The 15978-nt window shown below is 36.9% G+C and overlaps 1 protein-coding gene across 9 annotated transcripts in view; it reads left to right on the forward strand.

Moving 5' to 3' along the window:
• Positions 1-15978, forward strand: part of STAT4 (signal transducer and activator of transcription 4) — a 118886-nt gene that overhangs the window by 63130 nt on the left and 39778 nt on the right. For 8 of the 9 annotated variants that reach the window (XR_013373111.1, XR_013373112.1, XM_077885352.1 and 5 more), the window contains one exon: positions 14738-14836. Coding sequence is in view for 7 of the 9 variants with exons in the window: in XM_077885352.1 (XP_077741478.1) it covers positions 14738-14836 (99 nt within the window). In the remaining 2 variants the exon portion in view is untranslated. Of the gene's footprint in view, positions 1-13943; positions 14072-14737; positions 14837-15978 lie in introns of all 9 variants that reach the window. The other variant, XM_077885358.1, reaches the window with a different exon arrangement.

Raw genomic sequence — 15978 nt, forward strand, 5'->3', positions numbered from 1 at the left:
AACCAATGTGTGCTCGTCCATACCTGTACTTGATTACTTAAATAAAATAGGAGAATGTACAATTTATCCCCATATATATCATCTGTCTTTATGGGGTTTTATAGGTGAGGAAGTCAAGATTTTTGTCATTTGCAAAAATGAAGTTTTGCTACTTTCCAAAGTTTCCATCAGAGAAGCCTCTAGATTTTAACGGTAGCAAACGGTCTGTGGAGTGGCTGTGCCACAGTTTATTGAGCCATTCCCGTTAGGTGAGCAAGCACTTTGCTTCCAGTTTTCCTCTATCATAAACAGTGTCATAACAAACAACCTTGTGCGTGCATTCTTACGGGCTAGTGCTTGTCTTTTTACGGGATAGATTCCTAGAAATGGGCTTGCTAGTCAAAGGCATAAGGACTTAAAATTTTAGGTTATAGTGTCAGATTGCTTTCCAAAATGGGTTATAAAGTTGACATGTTTCCATCAGTAAAGTGTATGAGGATATGAGGACCCTCTCTCCCCATCTCCATTAGCAGTAGGTATTTTATTCATTTTCATTTTTGCCTCCCTGATTGTTGAGAAATAATCTCTCTTACTATCTTACTTTTGCTTTTCTCTGACTGAGGCTGGGCATCCTTTCTCAAATTTATTAGTTCTTTGGATGTGCTCTTTTGTCAGTCTCTTATTTACTTTCTTCTAGTAGGCTTTCTCATCAATTTCAAAGGATTCTTTATATATTAGAAATAAACCCATGCTCATAGAGTCAATCTTTGACAAAGGAGGCAAAAAGATACAGTGGAGAAAAGATAGTCTTTTTTTTTTTTTATAAACGGTGCTGGGGAAACTGGACAGCTACACACACACAAAAAAAATGAAACTGGACCACTTTCTTACACCACACACAAAAATACAAAATGTATACAAGACCTAAATGTGAGACCTGAAACCATAAAATTCTGAGAAGAGAACATAGGCAGTAATTTCTTTGGCATCAACTGTAGAAACATTTTTCTAGATATGTTTCCTGAGGCAAGGGAAACAAAAACAAATTAAACTATTGGGACTACATTAAAATAAAAATCTTTTCAGCAAGGAAACCATCAACCAGGGAACCTACTGAATAGAAGAAGATGCTTGTAAATGATAAATCTGACAAGGGGCTAATATCAAAAATATATAGAGAACTTACAAAACTCAACACCAAAAAACCAAATAAATCCAATTTAAAAATGGGCAGAGGACCAGAATAGACATGTTTCCGAAGAAGATATGCAGATGAACAGATACATTGAAAAGATGCTCAGCATCACTAATCAGGGAAATGCAAGTCAAAACCACAATGAGATGTCACCTCACACCTGTCAAGAAACAACAAATGTTCATGAGGATGTGGAGAAAAAGAAATCCTTGTGCAGTGTTAGTGAGAATGTAATTTGGTGCAGCCACAATGGAAAACAGTCCGGAGGTTGCTCAAAAAATTAAAATTAGAAGTGTGATATAATCCAGTAATATTGCTACTGGATATTTACCCAAAGAGAATGAAAACACTAATTCAAAAAGATGTATGCACCCCTTTATTTATTGCAGCATTATTTTTAATAGCCAGGATATGGATGCATCCCAAGTGTCCATCCATAGAAGAATGGATAAAGAAAATGTGGTATAAATATACAATGAAATATTACTCAACCATGGAAAACAATTGAGATCTTGCCATTTGCAATAGGGTATAATGTTAAGTGAAATAAGTCAAAGAAAGACAAATACTGTATGATTTTGTTCTTATGTGGAATTTAAGAAACAAAAAAGAAAATGAACAAAAGAGACAAAAAACCAGACTCTTAAATACAAATAAACTGATGGTTGCCAAAGGGAAAGTGTGTGTGTGTGTGTGTGTGTGTGTGTGTGTGAGAGTGTTGAAATAGATAGAGTGCATTTATTGTGATGAGTGCTGGAAAATACACAGAATTGTTGAAACATACCGTACACTTGAAACTAATATAACACTATGTTAATTATACTTTAATAAAAATTTTTAATATTTAAAAAATATCTTTCATGTAAAATAGCTCTTTCATATGATTTATTGATATTTTTCTCAGACTACCATGTGTCTTTTGGCTTTATGACATATTTTTCCATACAAAAAGTTGTCAAATGTAGTGAAAAATTCATCTTTTTGAATATAGTTTCTGGGGATCCTGCCATTGCTAAAAATCTCCCAACTCTTAAATTATACATGTTTCCCTAAATTTTACTCTAACATTTTTTTTTAATTATGACTTCAGTCTAGATAGAATTATTCATAGAGAAATCCAGCTTTTTTCTTCTGGATTGATAAGCAAGTATACCAGCAAGATTTTTTTAAGTAATCATTTTCCCCCACTGAACTGAAATACCACCTTTCATATTTTAATTTTCACAAATGATAATTTTCCATCACTCTCTGGTGTGTTCTGCTAATTAGTTAAATGTCAGTAGTATTGATTATAGTGTGTATTTATGAATTAGAAATGTACTACCCTTCATAGTATACGTCAGTATCTTGTATGGGAAATCCTCCTCCCTCCAACTTGGAGACCGTGACCTGGTGGTTGATTGGAAGCACACACGCTGGTGTCAAATTGAATCCTGGCTTCAAGTTGCTGAACATTTCATTATCTCAGTTTACCTATCTGTAAATTGGGATAATCTTATGTATCACAGTTGTTGTGAAGATTAAATGAAGCAAAACATAAAACACTTAGAAAATTTCCTGACATATTTTAAGCACTAAAAAACTAGCTTTTGCAGTTTCTTAACTGTTGTGCAACATTTCTTTCATTTTAAAGTTATTGACTCTTCCCTTCAACCCAAACCCTCTGAAAGCAACTCTTGGGAGTCTAACTTAAATTGCATTAAATATATGTATTCGTTTTGGGACAATTAACATTTTTATGATACTATATATCTGGAGTTCTGTTTTGTTTATCCTGTTATGTTTTTAATTTATCCCCTTTTAGATCTTGATTAAATTCTTCAATATGATGCTAGTTTAACTCATATGACTTGAACCTTTCTTGTTGAATTTATTCCTAAGTTTTAAAAATTATTTTTCATATTATTCTGATTATAACATTTTCCCCATTTCCTGTTGTAGAGAGTTATGGCCAGTGTAGGGGGGAAAAAAAAACATGTCATCTTGATTATGCATTCTAGACTTTTATTAGAGTCTCTTGTTTTTGCTGTACATACAGTTATTTACTCAGTAAGAGAGATGTGTGATGCCTTCCTTACCAAGATTTACACTTAATATTCCATTTTCCTGTCTTTATACTTTTGTCTTAATACTCTGTAATTAGGATAATGATGTGTCCTTGTTATCACAAGAGTACAGGTGAAAGGGTGACCAAAGGATATCATTAGACATAAGCACAGGACACTGATTCCTTTACCATCAATAAAAGATGTCTTACCTTACAGAAAGCAGGAGCCTCAGCTTGGGTGTGAACCCCCATGCCCTGGGGGACAACCCTCATGGTTCAAGTCTCCCCAAAGCAGCCTCACTACCTGTCAACCAAGTGAGAATCCCATCAGGCCTTTGAGAGGCGAAGTTGCCATCTCTGGCAATATTTCATACCTGCTCTCCTCTTCCGAGCAATCTCAAGACTCCAGTTTCATCTTTCTGGCTACTGGGGACACATGACTAACAAAATCTCCAGAAGGATTTAAAGAGAGAGGCCTGGGGGTACCTGAGGGGCTTAGTCAGTTATGCATCCAACTCTTGATTTTGACTTAGGTCATGATTTCAGGGCTGAGAGATTAAGCCTCAACCCCAGGCTCTGTGCTGGACATGGAGCCTGCTTAAGATTCTCTCTCCCTCTTCTTCTGTCCCTCTTGCCGTCTCTAACAACAACAACAACAAAAAGACATAGGCCTTTACCAACATAGAGGTTGAATAATAGGCTTTTTCTGTTATTATCTCAGGAGGAGATTATCGTAATTTATTCACCCCACCGTTGATCATTCAGCATGTATTATGAAGTTCCTACAAGGTGACAGCTATTTCCAGATTAGTCTTGAAGAAGACCAATCCCTGCTTTTTGACAGATGCAGAGTCTAGATGGGGAATCAGATATAGAAATAAATCATAGAAATTCTGTGTGAGATGTTTTATAACACAAGTAGGTACCAGGATGTGCACAGGGTCCTCCTTACCTCCTTTCCTTCCTTTCAAGCTAACAAGTGAGCTTGTATTGTTTTCAGGGCTGCTAGAAAAAGACATGTCTCTGGATCATTATTATTCATCGCAAAAGCAGTAGTCTGAGCTTCATGACCATTTGTATCGGTTCCCCATGTACCCTGAGTTGCTAGGGTGATGCAGTGGGCTCCTCAGAGGTGTCTGCACACTCAGTGGATTGTGTTACAGGAGGAGAATACTGAACTTCAGGAATTCACTATTCTGATAGGTAGGGAAAGCAAGCCTGCCCTTCACCTGGGCTCGGTGGGGAGACTTTACCTCATTTAAGGTTGCTTGCTGCAAATACAAATCTGAAAAAATGAGTAAAGAATGGTCTGGGTCTTGCACTCTTGCCATATCCAGCAAGATCGTGCAGGGGACACCCAGGGTCCATGGCAGATTGCCTCTCTCTAAAGTAACGATAACTGCCAGAGGTATTAAGACCTCAGTTGTCTCAGGAAGTGATTGAATAATTTTGTAATCAAACACATGCTCCTTTTCTGTTGGTTGCTTTGTTTTTACCACTGCAGCTAGCTATCTTGAGGTTCCATAAAGAATGGTTAGTCCTTGAACAGATTTATCATAGAAAGTATTATAATTTCCAGGGAAAAATAAAATTAAATGCATCTGTGGCTCAAGGGTTTTGGTTAAATAAACGGGGAGTACATTTTTTTTAAAGGCAGTAATGATTTGGTAAGGTCATAAATTAAATAAAATGCACCTAGATTTGAAGGGTTTCTTCTCCCTTACTTCCTAGTTCTATGACTTTTCAGAAAAGACATAACCCTGAGCTTCCTAATATGTACCTTGCAGGCTATTGTCAGTATTAAAAACAAAGCTTGTAAAGCCCCTTGCATATAATAGGTAGTCGGCAAATGGCAGGTTCCATTATTATTATTATGTTCAAATATATAATGGTAAGTGGAGTTTGTTAACATCTACCTTGTGTTCTTGCTGTCATTTTGAGTTAAGCAGTTCATTTATCTCTTAATTCCAAGGCTGTGAATTGCCAAGGAGCATTGAATTTTGGTCGTCATAATGATCTATTAGGCGCCAAACTCTCTTTTCCTTCTTTCAAAGTTTCAAAGCCAACATTCATCTTTTACAAAAACCTTTGCCTAAATCAAGCAAAGAGAAAGATCTTATATGAAGAATATACATATAATTTATCACTTCGTGTTTAGTTTTAATTTTAAAAATGACACATGCTTAATTATTTTAAAAATTCTAGTAATGCCAGGATACCTGGGTGGCTGAGCAGTTGAGTGTCTGCCTTTGGTTCAGGTCGTGATCCTGGGGTCCTGGGATTGAGTCCCGCATCAGGCTCCCCATTTTGCTTTAATTCACTACATTTTAAAAATAGGTAGAGGAGCCAAAAGAAATATAGTTAGAAAATATAAGGGAAAAAACAACTTTTCTTATTATAGTAGCAGCAGTGAGTTTAATGATTGGGTGATTTTAGGCATAAAAATGAGACTTTATAACCTTGACTTTCCAGACAAACTACAAACAAACTATGTATATATATAAACTCTAAGTATATATAAAATAGTTACCAAAAAAATACATAAATAAGATAAAATAGTTGCTATTCTTTAATTCACCGGGGAGCCTGCTTCTCCCTCTTCCTATGTCTCTACCTCTCTCTGTGTGTCTCTCATGAATGAATAAATAAAATCTTTTAAAAAAATTCTAATAATGCTGAAGAATTGAGGTAAAAGTGAAAATTTCCATCCCCCCTTCCCATTTCCCCAAGGATAATCATTAATGACAGTTTGATGTGTTCCCTCCGGGTTTTTTCCTATGCCTAGATAGTGTGGTGTTCTTTTCTTCCAAAGATGGCATGAATTATGCTCAAGTGAAAGCATTATATCATTATTATTCTAATTGCTAGATTGTGGAGTTTTTTTTTAATTCAAAGAAGCTTTTATGTATTTATGTGCATGCAAAAGTTAGTCCTAAAGAGATGACAAGAAAGTCCCTACAGTCTATTGTCCTGAAAGCCCCAAATACCTAGTCTTCCTTTTTCTGGAGCTTATATTCATGTAAATGCATTTCCTAGAACATAACTCAGTCTTCATTGTCTTTATAACCAGTCTTTTCTTTCATTTCTGTGAAACCAATTGGAAGATTTTCATCTTCTATTTGTGGCCATTTGTGAGCTTTAAACTCTCCTAACACCCCCAAGAGGCAACAAAGAAAACTCCTTCTGTTAATAGAAAGTAAGTAGAACTAAGGCATTAATCATTTCTATCCGTGGAGACTCTCTACCTCATGCTTTATCAAGAAAATCTATGTGGTGACGAGAGGATTTAAGGCTGACTGAGCAAGAAAGGCAGGTAAACTCTATTCATTTGAAATTTGTTCACTCCTGGCCAGAGAAATAGCATAAGGATAAGTGAGAACTGTGGCTTCCATAAGATGATTTTAAAAATAGGCTTGATTTTCTGGAGCTGCCTTGAGTTTACAGAAAAACTGAGCGGGAAGCGCAAAGAGTTCCCATCACTCCCTCAGCCTCCCTCCCCCCTGCCAGAAGCCCCCCTGCATTACTATCTTGTGTTCTCTGTGGTGCCTTTGTTCCGATGGAGGAATCAATAATACAGTGTTAAAGTCTGTGGTTTACCTTAGGGCTGACTGTACGGCCAGGTATCCGCCACTGCAGCCTCTACAGAAGAGGCCCTGTGCCCTAAGAGCCCCCCACACGCCCCCTGTGCATCTCTCCCTCGGTCCCTGCCCCCCAGCTCTGGGCAACCACTGATGCTTTCACTGTCTCCATAGTACAGACACAGCCTTTTTATATTGGCTTCTTTCATTCAGCAATGGTTTCCTCTTTGTGTAGCTCGACAGCTCATTTCATTTTACCACTGAGTCCTATTCCGTCCTAGAGATGTACCAGTTTGTTTATCCATTCACTATTGATGGACATCTTGGTTGCTTCCAAGTTTTGATAATTAGGAGTAAAATCGCTAGACACATTTGTATGCTAGTTTTTGTGTGAACATAAGTTTTTAATTCATGTGGGTAAATACCTAGGAGCCTAACTGCTGGATTGTATGGTAGGAGTATGTTTGACTTTGTGAGGAACTGCCAAACTATCTCCCAAAGTGGCTGTACCATTTGAAAGCTCCCATTGCACCACACCCTCATTGGTGTTTGGTGTAGCATGTGTTTTGGATTTAACCTTTCCAAAAGATAGTGTAGTGGTGTCTCATTGTGGCTTCAATTACCATAAAGGATAATGTCGTCTAAGTCTCTTAGACGGGTCATTCTACATCTAAATCAACCTTAAGATGACCAGATCAGCTCTTGCTCAAATTACTGGGTTTTTCCCCATCCTAGACTTGCTCTTATGATTCTCATGAGGAAATACTAGGTAGAAACCATTATGAAAAATCATGTGCTCAGAATAAAGGGAAAGAAATAGTAAAAGGCTGATGCTGAGAGAGCATATTGTTAAGTAGAAACTGGCCAGTGTGTTTTGGGCAAAGATAAAAATAATCAAACAGCAGTATTTGGGAGGATAAAAGGGGAGAGAGCTAATTGGCAACCAGAAGTGTGCAGTAGGGTGCATATTGCCAATAAAAATGTGAATGAAAACATTTTACTCCGTAATTGGAGACAACTGCGTCACATCCCAGAGACACCATAAAAGAAGAAGTGTCAACATTTCGGTGTAGTATGGTTGGGAGTAGTTAAAAACAATGAGAAGCCACCTGTGGGGAGAAGAGCTGGTGTAGCAGAGGCAGGGGGTGCCCTTCCATATCCCTTGGGCCTCATCATTTTCGTTCAATGTTCTGAAATGCCAGCATCTACATTTCTTTTGCTTCAGGGCTAATGAAGACTACAGTTGGTGTAAACATACTCCATTTCCCAAAACCCTTGGAGAGATAGCTCTGTCACATGTTCTACACTGCCTCCCAGCCCATGTTAGACAATGACTTGATAATACCCCCTCTATTGGATGCCTTCTTTTCTTCGTCTCACTTATCCTCCCTCCCATAACTGTGTTTTTGGGGATCAACTCCCAATTACACTTTTTGTACTGGAATTTTGTTGGTTACATGTTTCTTCAGAATCCCACGTCCCCATTGACTACTATTGACTCCCTCATTCAAGACTCCTCTGAAATTTGTCCTGGGACCCATCACTTTCATCCTGCAGTTGCCAAGTCCCAGCAGCCAGAAAGCAACATCTGATCATTCTTGCACAGTGCTGAGGAAATTAATTAAATATAGTGTTGACTCTGCCTCATGTGTTTGCATTTTAAAGGGGATCCTTGGAGAAATAACTCAAAAGAGTGAATGTCTAGTTGTAAAATCTGATTCTCTGCCACCTGAGTGGAGGAGATTATTTTGAGCAAGACTTCTCATATCCTTTACCTCTGATTCTGGTACTCCTTGGACCATTTGGGAGAAAAAAAACAAACAGATGAACTAGTCACTAGTGACAAGTCAAAATTAGAAATCAGATGGAAGGGCAGGAGAATAATTTGAAGGAAAGCCAAAGAAGTTAGCATAAAGTAGCAAAAAAAGAATAAAACAGCTTATTTATCAATTCTAAGACACCCTTTTTAGCATTTTAATCTCTGAAATGAAAATGCTTCTTCTAATCAATAGCATCTCTTACTTATTGTTGTCAGGTGGCAAATGCAATGTCATTGTCATTGCCTATGATGTGAAATTGGGTCACAGCTATTTGTGTTGTCACTTCGGTTGAATAATGTGCACTGTCAGCGTAGCATATGTTGAGTTTAATTGCTGTTTAAAGTGTCATCAATGTAATACTGATTTAAGACTGAAACGAATAGCTATCATGTATGCAGAATGGGATGGGAACAAATCAGCAGGGTATACATTTGATATTTGTTAAGTAAATTATTTGTCACTGGATGGATGATCCTAAATTCCATATTTTCATGGAAAGTAACAGTAAAGTCCTTTATAGGATGTAAGAAAGGAAGAAAGATGAACACAGGCAGAAGAAAATGTGTTATATTTTATTACTGAGATTCATGCAAAAGGATTGCCTATCATACACAAAGCAGTAGTGGCAAGAGAAATTGCCAGATTCCTCACAATAGGGGAATGAAATCTCCATGCAATAGGAAACTTGAGTAAATGAATCATGTGTTGCAAGGAACTATGTGTAAGATGTATGATATCTATTTGTCAGAAACTTCCTCCTGATTTGGAACAGAATGCATTTAACTTCCACTATGCCATGAAGGAAAAAGTTAAATATGTGCTTAATCAAATAGGTAATGCCTGGGATGGGAATTTGTTTTCTTTGATGAGACTTAATATTACACTGTCAACACAAAAGGATCTTTCGAGTCTGAGTTTGAGTTATGGCAAGCAGTAGGTCACTGTAATCTTATAACTGCCAATTGCTGAAGTTACTGCCATATTTAATTTAATTTAAACAATGTATAAGAATAAGAACTTCTTCAAAGATATTATTAGGAGTGGATCCAAAGAGTACGGGTAGTGGTTGAGCTGATAGAGGACTGGTTAGAAGGCTTATGGAATAGACTCCCAGGAACCTACTATATATTCTGGTCCTCGGTGATTTTATGGACATATTTCTGAACACTTAAATAATAATTTCATCTAAAAGTATAGTGATATGGTTGTTAATCATGATGGCATGACTAGGCCACTACAATCCCTCAGTGTTTCTGTCAACAAACCATATAAGGACCATTTGCAGACGGAGTGTGAATCTGAGTCCTCGTTCTTGTCTGAAAATTTTCTACTAAGAACTTTTGGTAAGATCAAGAAAGTGCCAGCATCAAAATTTACAGAATGGAGACAGTAGTTGTGCACACTTTAAAGATTTTTTAAAATTTATTTATGATAGAGAGAGAGAGAGAGAGAGAGAGGCAGAGACACAGGCAGAGGGATAAGCAGGCTCCATGCTGGGAGCCCGACACAGGACTCAATCCCGGGACTCCAGGATCACGCCCTGGGCCGAAGGCAGACCCCAAACCACTGAGCCACCCAGGGATCCCCAGTTGTGCACACTTTAAAGAAATGCTGCATCACCAACATTCTTGACATCCTAGAGGACATTATTTTATTGAAAAATATGAATGCCAAAGACTCTAAGTTGAAGAGATTCAAAAAATTTGAATTCTAAATATGTGAAGAGGTTTTAGAATGCATTAACCAATTTACTTCATATGTATTTACCCTTTTTATATATACACAGTACTGATATGTGATTTTTTTAAAAAATTTTTAAAGATTTATTTATTCATGAGACACAGAGAGAGAGAGAGAGAGAGGCAGAGACCTAGGCAGAAGGAGAAGCAGGCTCCTCCCAGGGAGCCCGATGCAGGACTAGATTTCTGGACCCGGGATCACTCCCTGAGCTGAAGGCAGACGCTCAACCACTGAGCCACCCAGGCATCCCCTGATATGTGATTTTATTTTATTTTTTAAAAGATTTTATTTATTTATTCATGAGAGCCACACAGAGAGAGGCAGAGACATAGGCAGAGGGAGAAGCAGGCTCTATGCGGGGAGCCCAAAGTGGGAGTCTATCCCAGGACCCAGGGATCACGCCCTGAGCCAAAGGCAGCTGCTCAACCACTGAGCCCCCCAGATGCCCCTGATATGTGATTTTAGTATTATATCTCTGTAGAAATAAATCCAGTTCTTTCCATAAGTATGAAATAAAAATTCCAAGTGATAAAAAAGCATTATGTCATAGTTTATATTTTTGTTTCAAAGCTAAGAGCATCATTAAAGTTCAGTTCGCAGAAATGGAAGGTTTGACTCACTGGTAATATATAAGTCTGAATGTGTATGACAGCACCACAAGGAGAAAAATCCACAGAATAGATTTTAATGTGCCTCTTTCAATAACTGATAATATTAACTAGGGAAAAAAATCCACAAGGATGCAGAAATTTGAACAAAACAATGAACAAATTTGGGTTAATGATCCTGTATAAGACATTTTGCACTGAACAACTGCTTCTCCACAAGCTTACAAAAGATCCATCTGCTGGGCCACAAAGCAATTCTCAGCAAATTCCAAGTGGCTGAAGTCACTCAGAACATAATCTCTGATTAGAATTTTTAAATCTATTTAAAAAAGAAAAAACAGTTAAGGGGCATCTGACTCTTGGTTTCTGCTCAGGTCATGATCTCTGAGTCTTGAGATGGAGCCCCACATTGGGCTCCATGCTGGGCATGGAGCCTGCTTAAGATTCTCTCTCTCTCTCCTCTGCTCCTAACCCCCCACTTGCATGCTCTCTTTCCTTCAAATAAAAAAAATAAATAAAAAGCTTTTAAAAAAAATCAGTTAAACAGATAAGTAGAAAACCCTTATGTTTGGAAATTAACCAGTACATTTCTAAATAAGACTTAGGATGAAGGTAAAATTTCTGATGCAAGTTAGATGTTAGAAAAGGGAGAAAAATGTTATCAATATTCATACAAGATATGATTTGTGTATATAGAAAATTCAAGATAGTCTACATATAAATTGTTAGAATTGATAAGAGATATTAAAAACTCATTATTAGGGACACCTGGATGGCTCAGAGGTTAAGCGCCTGCCTTCAGCCCAGGGCATGATCCTGGAGTCCTGGGATCGAGTCCCATGTTGGTCTCCCTGCATGGAGCCTGCTTCTCCCTCTGCCTGTGTCTCTGCCTCTCTCTGTGTCTCTCATGAATAAATAAATCTTAAAAAAAAAAACTCATTATTAGAGTTAAGAGTTTAGCAAAGTTGATAGTTTCAAAATCAATAAATGCAGCAAAAATAATTAGGAAAGAAAGATACCATTTATTCTGTTATCAAAATACCAATTATATGGAAATAAACCTAATAAAAAATAGGTAAGATCCCTATAGATAATTATAATGCTTAATAGAGAGGCATTAAAGAAGACCCAAATAAATAGATTAGAACATAATTATAAAGAATGCTAAGTCTCCCAAATGCATCTAAAGATACCATGCAATTCAAATTCTCAACGTGGCTATGTGTGTACAGGTTGACAAGGTAGTTCTCAAAATTTATAGGGACATGCAAAGAAAGCTATTCTCCTTGACTTCAAAACTTATTATAAAGCTCTAATATTTAAAATAAGCTGTTGACAAAACAGAGATAGAATTCTAAGATGGAGTGAAGTTCAGAAGCAAACCCATCCACACGTGGACACATGATTTATGAAAGAACTGGCCCAATAGAGCATGGTGAAATAGCAGAATGTTCAATAAATACTCTTAGAACTGAGTATATGTATAGAAAAATGTGAAAAAAAAAAGAAAGAAAAGTGTGAAAAGGACCTCATATTATTAACAAGCTCCAAGCGAATTACAACAAAAGACAACATTATAAAGGCTTAACAGAGGAAAAAAAGCTCCATGACTGCAGGTTAGAGCAAGATTTCATAAGTCATAAAAAGCATTAACTATAAATGGAAGAATTAATAAGTTTGACTTCACTTAAAAACTTCCATACACTGCCTCTTGGGAAAAGATAAATCACCGATGTACTAACCATACATGAGACAGACACACAAAATGTGCAGTTTTTCTGTCTCTGACATTCTCTTCCTCCCACCAACACACACTCAGGGGTGTTGTTTTGGTTTGCTTTGGTTTGGTTTTGGTTTTGGTTGCCTTTTTTTTTTTTTTTTTTTTGAGGTCCATATACGTGATAACTGAAAGGTGAACATGAGTACATCTTTGATATTTACAAAAATAAAAAGCACCAATTTGGTTTTTAATCTGTAATGATCAATTTTCCTTAAGAAGTTTTTGTCTCATACATTTAAGTGTAAGGGACTAAGTCAGGAAAATGGAAAAAGGAAGTGAAAAGATAGCCTAGATGAACACAGTGGTGCTCCTGTGCATGAGGAAAAGCTGAATCAAAGGGAAGGTAAACAGTGCAGGTAGGAAAGGAAAATGAAAATGTGCACAATGAGGCTGAGAAGCATTGAAAGAAAATATCTGAATGATCATGGAAAAGCTCCTATAATGGTGAGAAACACAAGGACGAATAATGGTGATTTTCCGGGTCTTAGAGGAACTCCAGCACTTGGACAGGAAGAGGAGTTTTCAAGTTTATGTGAGCAACAGAGCCTCCAAAGGAGCCCTAGAAGAAGCCTTTTATTTTTAACGAGTATTTTAAAAATAAAGGCAAAATGAGGAAACGTTTTTCTTAGGAAGTTGATAGGAAGGTATATGGAAAACACCAGTAGATCAGAGAATTAACAACAGGAACAAATTCCAACGAGACAGAATCTGAAATTGTCGGCATGCAGAAATGGGAAATTTGGTGTATCTGCTCAATAAATAGGATCATTTGGATTTCTTAACTTATGAGCTTCTGTCAATTCATGTTTGTTTTTTCTTTTGGAGCTCTCTGACTTAAGAGGGAAAAAAAGAGTTTTGAAGGCTGTAGAATATGGAAGAGTAGGAACTCAGGAACTTGGTATTTACCCTAGTTTTACAAATACAAGTCCTAATGAATGTGCATCATCTAAGAAAATTGTGGCAGCAGTGAAGGTCATAAAAATGTTTACAACCTCATTGCTTCCATTGAAAGACCCTTTAGTTTGTTCAATCTGTATAATCTTCCTTTTGATTAATTGTTAATTTTCCACTTTATGATTTGTTACTTTATTTTTTCAGTTATCGACCCTTTTGACCATTTCGGAGATAATTAGCATGTCCTTCAGAAAGGAGGGTAGAGGGAAACTAAATAAGTGTATTTGTCTACATTTATTAAGCTCCTGTTAACCCTGGTTTGGAAAAGGTCTATTGATAAAGAAGTTTAACACTACTGACTAAAATGATGGTGTTGTTGGAATTAGTCCTATAAACTCAGACAACTCAAATAACTACAGGGTCCTGGCAGGTAGGTAAATTAGTGCCTGGGTTACTCAGTGGTGGGCACGATGGCAGCTGTGGGTGGACATGCTCCTTCTGAAGGGGTTATGATATTTAACTTATGCAGCATATCTAGTGGCTGAATTAAACCTATGGGCTGCCAGTGCAGCATCCTTAGGGGTGATAAAAAATGTATATGCCTTGATGTGATAAAAATATAATTGCTGAAATGCGTGATAGTCTTATTCCAGCAAATTCACGTAGTTAAAAGCTAGTCAACATGAACACCACCAAAGAGGGGCTGAAAGAGTGCTTTAAGCATACCATAAAGTACAGAGCGAACAAGTGGACACCTGGGGCCACCCTGGTTCATAATTTGCAAAGAAGCAACTCTTTTACCTAAAACTTACCCTAAATAAATGGATCTTCCTGGGTGTGTGTTCAGGACCTTTCCTACAGAGGTGTTCAAGAATTATTTTTAATTACTAAAATGATTTTTGAAGAGAGAGCAATATGCTACATAGGAGTTTCATTCCCAATACAGGTTTCTGTGGCTTTAGAGTGGATTGTGGAAACAAGTCCCAAATAATTTCATATATTTATTGGGAGATTATTTTTGATTTGTAAGTAGTGATGTTCTCCTACAATGTATATATTTGAGCTTTTATGTTTGTTTTTGCTCACTTTTCTTCAGGGAAAATTTCATGGAAATCCAATGCATGTAGCTGTGGTCATTTCAAATTGTTTAAGGGAAGAGAGGAGAATATTGGCTGCAGCCAACATGCCTGTTCAGGTAATATTTTCTGAACTTGTGGTCTTGTTATGACCCTGAACTCAATTTTTCTGAAACATTCTTTTCTTCCCAGCCAGCTCCTTCTACCTATGTTAATGGTGCCTCCATCCTTCCAAGCACTTGGAGTCAAGGTCTTAGGATCATCTTTGAGTAATTCCTTTTCTCTCCCTTCATCCTGAGATAATTACCAAGTCTTTCTAGAGTTTGTTTCTGGAATCCTATTTATACATTCTTCTGTTTCCATTGGTCACACTCTTGGTCCATGGTCTTAAAATAACATATATAGTTAACTGCCCCCTAGCTGAATTCCTAACTACAATTTGGACTTTGTTTCCCTCAGCATGTTTATCCTCAGGGAATGACCTTGCTCAAAACCTTCCATGGCTTCTGATTTCCTACCCCACAAGTCCAAAACTACTCCACACCCAAAATGTTATCTTATGGAAATTCCATAAATACTTGCTTGTTGATTTTTCAATGTATTTTACCCTGCCATATTTTAGATTATATGTTGTCACACTATCCTGAATGAATTCAGAGCCCCCATCAAAGACAAATAGATGAATCATTGAAGTTTTGGGTAATACTTTTTCAGTTAATCCTTATAAAAAGGAAAGAGTATGTAAGTAATCTATTTTTCAGATGAAGTCCTCCATAATTTAGCAGATCACACCACTATATTTATTTATAAAGGTCCAAGAAAATATATTTTTTTGAGCTGTTAAAAATCTTTAGGCTTAGTTATGTCAGGTTATGATTGTTTTTGGAGAAGTATGAAATTTTAACAATTTGTTCTTCATTTTTTTAGGTGAAGGATCGTATCATTTTTATTTGATTTAAAATCTAAAGTATAGTGCTTCTAAAATAAAGATAGTTTGATTTAGTGCTTTTTAGGTAAAAATTAAGATGCTGTTACTACTAATATGTGATATTCTCACATATATCCTCTTATCTCCAGTCATTTTAGAGTGTGTGTGTGTGTGTGTGTGTGTGTGTGTGTGGTGTCTTCAAATGTCAGATAGCAGTCAAATTAGAAGCTACAAATAATCTGCCAGTACCACATGCTACCACAAGAGAAGCACTGGTTTGTGATTTTCAAACCTTCAAACCAATACACAAATATGTGGAAAAAAATATATATA

The sequence above is a fragment of the Canis aureus genome, chromosome 36, assembly GCF_053574225.1.
Source record: "Canis aureus isolate CA01 chromosome 36, VMU_Caureus_v.1.0, whole genome shotgun sequence".
Lineage (NCBI taxonomy): Eukaryota > Metazoa > Chordata > Mammalia > Carnivora > Canidae > Canis > Canis aureus.